The sequence below is a fragment of the Ylistrum balloti genome, unplaced genomic scaffold, assembly GCF_031769215.1.
Source record: "Ylistrum balloti isolate Yb309-2 unplaced genomic scaffold, AGI_CSIRO_Ybal_v1 Utg371316, whole genome shotgun sequence".
Lineage (NCBI taxonomy): Eukaryota > Metazoa > Mollusca > Bivalvia > Pectinida > Pectinidae > Ylistrum > Ylistrum balloti.
The window spans coordinates 157,518-171,068 of record NW_026782702.1 but is presented as its reverse complement, the minus strand read 5'-3'; the positions used below and the strand labels follow the sequence as shown (position 1 = coordinate 171,068).

Here is a 13,551-nt window from a genome sequence, read left to right as displayed (position 1 = left end):
AATTCACGTAAAAATGACCTACAGATTTTTTTAAAACCTTGCACAGACAAGACCATCTTGTTATCAAAATAACTAATACCTGGTTTCTTTTTTTGATTTCTAAAAAAATAAATAAAATGTAGAAACATTTTTTTCAGATAAATTTTACTTGAGATAAAGGAGATTTATTTTATTGATTTTTTGTATGACAGACAATGAATTAGAAGTCACGTCACATTGGAATTGGAAGATGAAATTTTGTGATGGTATGTAATCGCACTGTTACCAATTAGTGTTCATTTTAATAGCTCCTTTACTGATGTTTGTGTCCAAACATTTTATCATCGTCATGAACACAGCTATACCTATACACCTCACTTCTTTTAAGATTTGATAGTCATACTGTCGCACAGAAATGGTGGAAGGTGTTGGGTAATATATTGGCTACTTAAGGACTGGTAAAAGTTTTGATGAAACAACTGATTAAAATCATTTGCTTATAAAAAGATAAACACGTATCAACATTATAAATCACACCATCTTGGAAGAGAGAAAACAGCTGTGCCACTGCTTAGTCAATAAATCAATCAATTAGTTTTTTCCCATAACAGACATTTATACGAAATGTATGTATATAGTAAGTGCAAACTTCTTTTTTTTTTAATGCAGATCAATATCAAACTGACATTTTTTTAAAAGGGGACTTTTAATTTCTTTTCATGTCCATGTCAGTACAATCTATTAAATTCTAATATACACCATCCATATATCTTGTTCTACTTGTAATAGATTTCAGCCAGCTCTGACAAAGGATATCAGCTATACCAGACAATGTCTGTACACACATACCAGACAATGTCTGTACATACATACCAGACATGTCTGTACATATATACCAGACAATGTCTGTACATACATACCAGACAATGTCTGTACATATATACCAGACAATGTCTGTACATACATACCAGACAATGTCTGTACATACATACCAGACAATGTCTGTACATACATACCAGACAATGTCTGTACACAATGTCTGTACATATATACCAGACAATGTCTGTACATATATACCAGACAATGTCAGTACATATATACCAGACAATGTCTGAACATAATACCAGACCAGGTAACATTTGTACTACCTACTTGCAACAAAGTAGAGGCTGGGTTTTTAGGACAAAAATTACCTAATGACCTTGACCTAAACACCTGAAAATCAGCCATTCTGAATGCAGCAAGGAACTAACAGAGATTTCATGGTGTTTAATAAATATATCTATCTTAACCAATTGGTCACTGACTTTAAACAACTTCTCCACTTCGATAAAAACTGTAGGTTAACTTGATTGACTCTAGACAAATAGCTTCCCTTTGAAACTTTCCCTGTAGGACTTCGAGAGAAAACTTTCTTCACACATGTGATGACATGCTGACAGTAGGAACAGCCCTTAAATCGTTGAACGTTCTTGACAGATGTCAATTAAAAACAAGCATACTGAGTGTTGCGAAAGCAATACATGTTCCCTACTATAAGTATGACAATGTGACATACAGTTTCATCACCGATATGTAATAATATGTTATGGTCTTTTTGTAAGTGTGTCAGTTTTATCAGAATCTTGTACAGATCAAATGAAGCTGCTAGAGCTAACAATTTATCTAAAAATAGTAATAGTGACCTTGTTCTAGGCCAAACAATCCTGATATTTGAACATGCTTTATAACTGTGTGAAGTTTAATGAGAATCCTTCACAGAATGAAGCGTTTGTTGTGCTGAAAATGAGGGGAGGGGCATTGGTCATTACACAACAAATTTCCCAGAGTTATCAACAGTTTTATATTAACTTACATATCAGTTACACTATGATTGTATAGCCCATCTCAGACTTGTATTTAATGGCCCTCTGGGCTGACCGCAGTATAAATAGGGTTATTACAGACTTATTTATATAACTCCTTATTAAGAATGAAACACTGACCATTAATCAGATTTAGGTAAACAAGGAACCTCACACACTGTATGGTTATTTCAGTATTTTGTCTGCTGCAGCCTTCCTTTATCTCCCAAGAGATAATGGCTGCCGGCTGATGTTTTTCTATACAGGTGTTAATGGCAACACCAGGTCCTTTTGTTTATGTCTGACCTAATTTACACCTGACTCAAAGAATCACAGACTGTCCTATCACTTACCTACTACCCAATCTGTCTACAGGGTTATCAGGGAGGACTTAACAGCAGTGAGGTGTAATTAGGACCTGAAAAAATCATTAACAGAAAGACTGACCTATTATACCTCATGCCTCAACTCCAACACCAATAGTTCTGTAGTGAAAGATAACAGACCTTTGTTTCAGAACCAGGAGTAATTGGCAGAGAATTTCTTATGGTTTTAGCACATTCCTTCATGTTCTTAAGCATCATCTGAAACACACTGAAACAGACTGACAGCTAAGTGGGAATTTAGATTTTTTATGACATTAAAGTATCACCTACCTTGACAACATCTGGACCGGTAATGAACAGATATGATGTGTCCTGAAACAGATGAACATAATATCACAACAACCTTCTATAAATCACATGTCTAATATCCCAAATTTTTAATGAGAACCAAAATTTAAGATAATAATTTCCCACTGAAATATGCATATTGCTGTAAACACATGAGGATTCTGTATCACACAAACTAGGAGTTTCTGTGTCACACACCCGTTTCTGTGTCACACTCACCAGGAGTTTCTGTGTCACACACACCAGGAGTTTCTGTGTCACACACACCAGGAGTTTCTGTGTCACACACACACCAGTTTCTGTGTCACACACACCAGGAGTTTCTGTGTCACACACACCAGGAGTTTCTGTGTCACACACACACCAGGAAATTCTGTGTCACACACAACAGGAGTTTCTGTATCACACACACCAGTTTCTGTGTCACACTCACCAGGAGTTTCTGTGTCACACACACCAGAAATTTCTGTATCAAACACACTAGTAGTTTCTGTGTCACACACACCAGGAGTTTCTGTGTCACACACACCAGGAGTTTCTGTATCGCACACACTAAGAGTTTCTGTGTCACACACACCAGGAGTTTCTGTGTCACACACACCAGGAGTTTCTGTATCGCACACACTAAGAGTTTCTGTGTCACACACACAAGGTGTTTCTGTATCACACACCAAGAGTTTCTGGGTCACACACCAGGAGTTTCTGTATCACACACCAGGTGTTTCTGTATCACACACACCAGGAGTTTCTGTATCACACACACCAGGTGTTTCTCTATCACACACACACACACACACACCAGGAGTTTGTGTATCACACACACCAGGAATTTCTGTGTCACACACACCAAGAGCTTTTGTGTCACATACACCAGGAGTTTCTGTATCACACATACACCAGGAATTTCTGTATCACACACACTAGGAGTTTCTGTATCACACACAAACCAGGTGTTATTGAGTCACACACACCAGGATTTTCTTTATCACACACACCAGGAGTTTCTCTGTCACACACACGAAGAGTGTCTGTATCACACACAACAGTTTCTGTGTCACACACACTAGGAGTTTCTGTGTCACACACACACACCAGGTGTTTCTGTATCACACACACCAGGAGTTTCTGTATCACACACACCAGAAATTTCTGTATCAAACACACTAGTAGTTTCTGTGTCACACACACCAGGAGTTTCTGTATCGCACACACTAAGAGTTTCTGTATCACACACACCAGGAGTTTCTGTATCACACACACCAGGTGTTTCTCTATCACACACACACACACACACCAGGAGTTTGTGTATCACACACACCAGGAATTTCTGTGTCACATTTCTGTGTCACACACACCAAGAGCTTTTGTGTCACATACACCAGGAGTTTCTGTATCACACATACACCAGGAATTTCTGTATCACACACACTAGGAGTTTCTGTATCACACACACCGGTTTCTGTGTCACACAAACCAGGTGTTATTGAGTCACACACACCAGGAGTTTCTGTGTAACACACACCAGAAGTTTCTGTATCACACACACACACCAGGAGTTTCTGTATCACACACATCAGGAGTTTCTCTGTCACACACACGAAGAGTGTCTGTATCACACACAACAGTTTCTGTGTCACACACACTAGGAGTTTCTGTGTCACACACACACACAAGGTGTTTCTGTATCACACACACCAGGAGTTTCTGTATCACACACACCAGGAGTTTGTGTATCACACACACCAGGAGTTTCTGTGTCACACACACCAGGAGTTTCTGTGTCACACACACCAGGAATTTCTGTGTCACACACACCAGGAGTTTCTGTGTCACACACACCCCAGGTGTTTCTGTATCACACACACCAGGTGTTTCCGTATCACACACACCAGGAGTTTCTGTATCATACACACCAGGTGTTTCTGTATCACACACACACACACCAGGAATTTCTGTGTCACACACACCAGGAGTTTCTTTGTCACACACACCAGGAATTTTTGTGTCACACACACCAGGAGTTTCTGTTACACACACCAGGAGTTTCTGTGTCACACACACACCAGGAGTTTCTCTATCACACACACACACACACACACCAGGAGTTTGTGTATCACACATACACCAGGAATTTCTGTATCACACACACTAGGAATTTCTGTATCACACACACTGGTTTCTGTGTCACACAAACCAGGTGTTATTGAGTCACACACACCAGGAGTTTCTGTATCACACACACCAGGAGTTTCTGTGTCACACACACCAGAAGTTTCTGTATCACACACACACACCAGGAGTTTCTCTGTCACACACACGAAGAGTGTCTGTATCACACACAACAGTTTCTGTGTCACACACACTAGGAGTTTCTGTGTCACACACACACACCAGGTGTTTCTGTATCACACACACCAGGAGTTTCTGTATCACACACACCAGAAATTTCTGTATCAAACACACTAGTAGTTTCACACACACCAGGAGTTTCTGTAGTCACACACACACACACACAGGTGTTTCTGTATCACACACACCAGGTGTTTCCGTATCACACACACCAAGAGCTTTTGTGTCACATACACCAGGAGTTTCTGTATCACACATACACCAGGAATTTCTGTGTCACACACACCAGGTGTTTCTGTATCACACACACACACACACCAGGAGTTTGTGTATCACACACACCAAAAGTTTCTGTGTCACACACACCAGGAATTTCTGTGTCACACACACCACACACACACAGTTTTCTGTGTCACACACACACAGGATCACACACACCAGTTTCTGTATCACACACACCACACACACCAGGAATTTCTGTATCACACACACCAGGAATTTCTGTGTCACACACACCAGGAGTTTCTGTGTCACACACACCCCAGGTGTTTCTGTATCACACACACCAGGTGTTTCCGTATCACACACACCAAGAGCTTTTGTGTCACATACACCAGGAGTTTCTGTATCACACACATCAGGAGTTTCTCTGTCACACACACCAGGACACACAACAGTTTCTTTTTGTGTCACACACACACACAAGGAGTTTCTGTGTCACACACACCAGGAGTTTCACACACACACACACACCAGGAGTTTGTGTATCACACACACCAAAAGTTTCTGTGTCACACACACCAGGAATTTCTGTGTCACACACACCAAGAGTTTCTGTGTCACATACACTAGGAGTTTCTGTCACACACACCAGGAGTTTCTGTGTTACACACACCAGCAGTTTCTGTATCACACACACCAGGAATTTTTGTGTCACACACACCAGGAGTTTCTGTGTCACACACACCAGGAGTTTCTGTGTCACACACACACCAGGAGTTTCTGTGTATCACACACACCAGGAATTTCTGTGTCACACACACCAGGAATTTCTGTATCACACACACCAGGAGTTCAGTACTAGATTCAACCAAGAGCCACAAAGCATGGTATATCATCCCCAAACCCAGCTCTTGGTATGAACATCCAAACAGACATGGATTTATCTAATGACAATACTATGCAGATTTTTTGTGACTTTCATTGATATCAAACGAGTGCAAGTCGTCAGAACAGTTTTCAAATATGACCCAGAAAAGTTTGTAAACAGTATTTTTTAATTTCTGACTAAGTTTCCAAGGTAACAAAGAAAAAGACTTTTCACCTATAACAAAGTACACAAAAAGTGCAAACCTGATACATATAAAGTTTCATAGAGATTAGTTGAATGGCAAGTTTTAGCCCGGAAAACCCCATCAGACAGACACATGGGCAAAGCCCGATTCAATATCCCTGGCGAGCATGTTAGGTGGGGAATATTGACAGATTAACGGAAACAAGAGGACCATGTGTCTAATGGTCATCTGATCTGTCAATGGATTAGAGTTTTAAATAATAACTAATAGTCTTACCTGAAGTAGATATTTACTATTTACAGGCAACATTTTTCAATTCTAGCACAACTTAATCAGGAGCAGAAGACTTTTGGACCCCAAGGGACCTCCTTTCATATACATTGTTGACCCATTATCTCAAGGAGCACACTGGCCCCAAGAATCAAACTAGCTCCGAGAATGCTTCATTCCAAGGATCATCATAGCCCAAAGAATCACCCTGACCCCAAGAATCACACTTGCCCAAAGAATCACTCTGGTCCCGAGGATCACTCTGGTCCCGAGGATCACTCAGACTCCAACAATCCACCCCCACCTATTTAGGAGACCCAAAGAACCTGAAGAGATTTTATTTCAAAATATCAGTAATAATCTATAATGATATTACAACTATAAAATCATTTCTGCTCTGACATTTCTAAGGTTTTGGGGTTGATGTGCTGTACATCAAAAAGGCAAGCACCAGTTTATTCTAAGGTCCCCTCCTTTCAAATATGTTTCACTGTCTTCAGCTGCTTTGCACCAAAGAAAATCAAAGATAATAATGTTGTTTCCAAACAACATAAATACAAATGTCTTGTTATGTTAAAAGAAAACAAAATACTTCTTTTAAGTAATGATACGGAAGTTTTATAGAACAAGGGAGATAACTCACTTTAACCATGAATGTGAAATCTGTAAGTGCTGGAGAGTACACTGCACCACCTGTAAAGAAAATTTGAATCTGTTTACAACCTATCACAAGTAAATAACAACAATCTCACTTTGTTTACTTGATGATTGTTAACAAGAAAACACAAAATGTGTATAAAAGTTCTCTATCTGTATAATATATAACTCCCAGCTACAATTCTGGGGTGTTCATGTGGTGTGAGCAAAATCTGCTGTCTCATGAGAAATAACAAACACACATTCAAAAGTAAAATTACTACCATACACCCCTCCTGTACTACCATATACCCCTCCTGTATTACCATACACTCCTCCTGTACTACCATACACCTCTCCTGTACTATCATATACCCCTCCTGTATTACCATACACTCCTCCTGTACTACCATACACCCCTCCTGTACTACCATATACCCCTCCTGTATTACCATACACTCCTCCTGTACTACCATACACCTCTCATGTACTATCATACACCCCTCCTGTACTACCATACACCCCTCCTGTACTACCATACACCCCTCCTGTACTACCATACACCCCTCCTGCACTACCGTACACCCCTCCTGCACTACCGTACACCCCTCCTGCACTACCGTACACCCCTCCTGTACTACCGTACACCCCTCCTGTACTACCGTACACCCCTCCTGTACTAGCATAGTGTAATAAGATGATTTTTAAACCAACATTGACAGTCAATCACAAGCAGCAGACATGATCAGACAAACTACCTGCACAGGGGCCCATGATTAGTGATATCTGTGGAATCACTCCGGAGGCATTCACATTTCTCTGCAAATAAAACAAACTTTGTATATCAAAAAAATACCAATACTTCCCTGTCAACATATTTTACCACTCAATCTCCCTGCTCCTTATGTCAAAGTTTACTGTAGCAGATATGACATTAAAAATATCAGTTGATATCAGCTGATAAAATTTTCTCTACAATTTACTACTTGGTACAATGTCATCAAATTAAGTTTTAGTAGATCAACTGATTTATAAATAAATCAAACCTGAAAATTTGTGAGATACAATGTACCATGGTTTTAACATCTGCCCTTCTAAAGTAAAATTCTTGAATCAAATTTTAATAAATACATGTTTCTAAACACTGGTGTGATATTGCCGATTTCTTACTTGGAAAATATCTGCATATCCAGCAAGAGATTCGACTCCTTCCTGTATCCTGGCTCCACCAGAGTCGTTAAGGCCAATCACAGGGGCACCCACCAGCATAGCCTGATCCATTACCTAGAGTCACAAGTCACAACCTCATTAAAACAATCAAAAACAATTTGTAACATGCTTAAATAATCCATCTTTGTTCATGCTATGACTTGAAGTTGGGAATGGGGGTTGGGGGTGGATGTAGGGGCAGGGGGGTGGGGTGAGAGGAGAGGAGGGGGAATATTACTTTCAGTGCCAATAGTACCCTGCAGTTCCTGGGGCGTTATGTAAAATAAACCACCACCAAGATCAAGAAAAATGCCCTGGTGATGCTGAAGTTTGAATATAACAGCTCAATATGGGATCCTTACCTCAAATGCGACATAGATCAGATAGAGTTGATGCAATGTTGGACTTCCAGATTTGTAACTAACTGCCACAGAAATATATCCAGCATGACCAATTACAGTGGTGTAAATTGGCACATAGGGTTGTGATTCTTGTCTGACTACGTATAGGATTGTCAACAAACAGATAGATATCTGTACAAGGGCTGATTAATAAGTTGTGAGCTACAACCCTAGGATGGACCCATGTTTCATCCATAGTCACAAACCTCTGCAGAAAGTAAGAAGGGTCTGCCTCAAAAACCTTCATAATAACATACAACAAAGTCTACCTGGTGTGCTTCTGATCAACTGTCAGAAGTCTTGGTACCCAACGGGCTGGGATCTTTCTCAGTGCAAGATCTTCTGTAAGAATGGAATGCACACTTTCCTGAGGAATCACAGCTGTACTGGCTATATATCTCTTTGTTACTCCTGTCAATCACAGTAATACCATGCACTTTATTGAGCATTTCTGGGGTTGTAACAGTAACAGGCTTTCCAGTATGGGCATCATCCCCCAAAGCTCTGCATGCCATGCTGAAATTATGCCACCCATATTTTCACAGTAGCATATGAATGGGTGTCATTTCCTAGTGTTGTTACCATATCAGTATGGATGTCCTTTTGTGCTAGTTTTTTCTCATGCAAATTTTTCAAAAGTCATTTGCCTTGTTTACTTTAGAATGCTAATTCTTCGACATAAACTGACCAAATGACACCAGTCTTTTGGTACACAGTTTTAAATAGTCAGGGAATAGTAGAGCTGAAAAAGGACATCCCTGCTTAACTTCTTCAGTTCAAGGCTCACAACTTATCAATCAGCCCTCATAGTTTGGCAGATTGTGATTCTTGCCTGATTGTAAAGTACAAGATCGTCCACAAACAGTTATCTATCCTTACATCACACTTATCACCACCAAATCAACTATCTAGACATTCATCATCTCTCATCTCCTTCTCCTGCTAAACCTCTGTCTATAAAGAATCTTTCTTCCTTTGCCCTAGCCCCACTCTGGAATTTTTCTACTGACTCAGCAATTAGTACTATACTTTTATCCTTCAAGACAGTCCCACTATAAAATTATTTACCTTTTTTTACACCAAACTTCACTGTGTTAGTTAAATTATTTCGCAATTACATGTAATGTTTACTTGTGCTATGTGAAATATACACCATTACATCCTTTTCAAAACTCTTAAATGGCCATCTAATGATTTATTTATTCATAACCTAATTATCTGACCATACAGGTGACCTAATTATCTGAACATAAAGGTGACCTAATTATCTGACCATACAGGTGACCTAATTATCTGACCATACAGGTGACCTAATTATCTGACCATACAGGTGACCTAATTATCTGATCTTTGTTTGGTTAGTTAGTTTACAGGTTTTTCGTCTGCAACAGCTCCTGTTGCCAGGCATCGTCTCACTGACCAATGTCAGTATTCTGGTGACGTGAGGGAGCAACTTGTATTCTCCTCAGAAGGGTGGAACTGGCTGTCATAGTGCTAGTTTTAGTAGGAGGCTCCATACAGGTGACCTAATTATCTGACCATACCGGTAACCTAATTATCTGACCATACAGGTGACCTAAATATCTTACCATAGAGGTGACCTAAATATCTTACCATACAGGTGACCTAATTATCTGGCCATACAGGTGACCTAAATATCTTACCATACAGGTGACCTAATTATCTGGCCATACAGGTGACCTAATTATCTGACTATACAGATGACCTAGTATTCTTACCTTGCAGATTTTCTTAGCATGAGCTCCGGACAAGCTACCTCCGAAAACTGTAAAATCCTGAAACAAAATAGATTTATTTGTAGCTGAAGATTAAAATCTAGGAAAATTAAAAGATATACAAGATAATCAAAATCAGGTAGAGACATCAATAAGAAAACACCTGGAGTTATCACACTTATATATGTTAAGGTACTATTGACATCATATGACATCATCACTTATTGACATTGTATGACATCATCACTTATTGACATCATATAACATCATCACTTATTGACATCAAATGACATTATCACTGACATCAAAGTTAATGTCATGATGAGGATAGTCTACAGTGGAAGCCAATAGAAAAATAAGTTGATAGTTTGAGTTTGACAGCGTATTACATTTATTGTCACATAACATTGAGAAATATTAAAAGAAGAAGAGAGATACCTGACTGAAGATGAAACAGGTCCTGCCATTGATTGTGCCCCGTCCTGTTACCACGCTGTCCCCTGGGTACTGTAAACATATTTCATTGAGTCCATGATATCTCATTTTTTTCTGGTAATCTTATTCCTTAATACCTATTCATCTTAATTGTTTTCATGTGAAATGCTACACAACATTAACAAACATAGAACAATGATCTAGCATTTAACAGATAACTGTAGGGCCATGGAAAGGCCACTCATTTAAACATATTTCTTATTAAGGGAGCTGGCCCCATTCTTGTCTTCAATATGTACAGTCAATTTAATGTGTGAAATGCTTTGAAATAAAAAGTTTATACCAACAAATGAAATTTAAATAAAAAAAAAACTTGACCTCAAAATGTTCTATATTATCTTCTTAATTCAATTTCCCATTTTGTTTAAAGCCTCAATATATGCAACATTTGGCAAATTTCGGGGATTCAGAAAGTTTCTTAAAAAACTTCCACTTCATAAATATGTATGTAATATTAAAGCACATTGAATTGGTTGATACATCGAAACAAATAAAAATTGGTAAACTTAAGTTGATCCTCCTCTTTGGAGGGGTTTATATGTTACACAAATGTATTGTTGTGTATCTAAATCACCTTTTCCTTTTCCATTCCAAAGTCTGTACAGTTATGTTCCAGAAACATGTCATATTCGATGAATGAGTTTGGGTCCATCAGTAGCTGTATTCTCTCTCTTGCAGTCAGCTTTCCCTACAACAATTTACAACATTTCTTCAGCACAATGATTCTGCCAATGACATTACTGATACATTAATTAAAGCATGCCTGAGTTACCATTCAAAGTAGTTTATTATACAAACATGTATCTTGTTTTCTTTTTGTTTTTTTTTTTACTTAATTCACAATGAAACACTAAATTGGGCATACCATTTATTTTCCTTGATCTTTTAACAATCATCAATTGTAGAATACAGTTCTACCCTGGTGTTTCCAGTTTTGAAATGAAACCTAGATTCATTGTCATTGTTGGTTCGTATAAACATTTTTTGTCAACTTGTATATATGCTACCACACAAATAACATGACTCAGGATCTATTACTTGTTGAAAGATTTTAACATATTTGACCCCATGTGGCCTTGAAAGAAGGTCAAGGTCATTCATATCAACAAACTTGGTAGTCCTTCATCCTATCATTCTACAGGCCCAATATCTGTACCATGAGCCTTCTGGTTATGGAGAAGAAGTCATTTGAATGGAAAGTTTATGCACAGCGCACAGAAAAAACATGATGGCTAAGGTCATCCTGACCCTTTGGATCAGATGACCTAAACACAATATATTATGTGTTTCTTTTACTTAACAAATTACACTCCAAATAGTTTTCTTAATGGTGTGAATGAAACTGGATTAGAAGTTCAGAATAATTGTTCAAGATGAGTTATGTTGGATTCTGGACCAAACCTGAAAATATGATCTGGTCAGGACAAGATCAGTTCATGCACATTTAATATCATTGCCACTCCCTAATAATGTTTCAGATCAGATATGGATGAAATCTACCCCAGAATTAAGAAAGACAAGTGTTTTGAAACAAAATATTATCTAAGAATTAAGAAGCAATCACAACAAGCTAAGGGTTCCGAGATGATAATTCATTATATTGTCTACCGGTTTCGTTTGATGTTTTTAAAATATTACCTAATTTCGGGTCTTCCCTTCTGAGGCCTCGCCCCAAAGTCCCTAAGGGTCAAATCGACTTTCTGAATTTAAGAAATAATTGTTCACCACTAATATTGTTTCAGACAAATGTTGAATGAATCCATTCAATCATTAAGGGAGTGTTGTGTTTTGCAGCACATTATTGACTTACTTTCCATCCCAGGCTCCGTTCCTAGGGGCCAATCAATTTTCTGAATTTAAGAAATGATTTCCCAAATGCAATGATCTTCCAGACCAAATATGGTTGAAATCAACCCAGGCATTAAGAAGGAGTAGATTTTTTAAGCAAAATATTGACTATAATTCCCCATTTGGCCCCTGCCCAGAGGTCCCTATGGGTCAAAGCACCGTTCTGAATTTAATAAATGATTATATAAATGCAATGATCTTTCAGACCTATGGTTGAAATCTACCCTGGGATGTTCGGATTAACGGGCATGTGGACTGTTGGCCTTCGCAGCATAAGAGTGTCATCATGTTCCCAAGCTGACGAATAAATCCATGTGTGTATACATATTTAGATTCTAATTTGATATAAATAATAGTTAGAAATTTTAGCATCAAGTAGGTGCCGAGATGTGCAGGATTCGTCAGCTTCAAGTAACCTACCTTTTCATGTTGCTTCTCGATCCTCTTGGCGCCGCCTCCCTGTAACGCCTTCTCCCTGAGATCGTCAACCTTTTTCCTCACACTCAGGGTGTGTCCCGCACTCCCTGCCACAACACTGTATGATGATTTCTGTAAAAACCAACGACATTGTCGATAAATTGCGGTTTGTCGCAGGAGGCATCTCGACATCTTCGTCAAGGTCTCCATGTTGTTGAGTTTGGGGTCATTTAGGGTCAACGATCATTTTATTATCTTGAAAAACATAAATTAAGGAAATAATTCAATTAAAATAAATCTACTCTGTAAAGTAAACATAAGATTAGTTTAACTTTATTTAGTTCGTGATGTTACCCAAATATCATCCCGCACTTATCTGTGTTTTAGTGCGGAGCGGC

The 13,551-nt window shown here is 38.7% G+C and overlaps 1 protein-coding gene across 1 annotated transcript in view; it reads right to left on the bottom strand.

Annotated features, from left to right (window-relative positions):
* LOC132561960 (propionyl-CoA carboxylase beta chain, mitochondrial-like) overlaps positions 1-13,363 on the bottom strand; it is a 67,273-nt gene extending 53,910 nt beyond the window's left edge. The window contains exons 1-8 of the mRNA XM_060226679.1: positions 13,157-13,363; positions 11,463-11,576; positions 10,832-10,900; positions 10,397-10,453; positions 8,218-8,331; positions 7,806-7,866; positions 7,055-7,104; positions 2,480-2,521 (exon numbers count right to left, since the gene is read on the bottom strand). Coding sequence (XP_060082662.1) covers positions 2,480-2,521; positions 7,055-7,104; positions 7,806-7,866; positions 8,218-8,331; positions 10,397-10,453; positions 10,832-10,900; positions 11,463-11,576; positions 13,157-13,363 — 714 coding nt within the window. The remainder of the gene's footprint in view (positions 1-2,479; positions 2,522-7,054; positions 7,105-7,805; positions 7,867-8,217; positions 8,332-10,396; positions 10,454-10,831; positions 10,901-11,462; positions 11,577-13,156) is intronic.
* Positions 13,364-13,551: the final 188 nt, after the last annotated feature.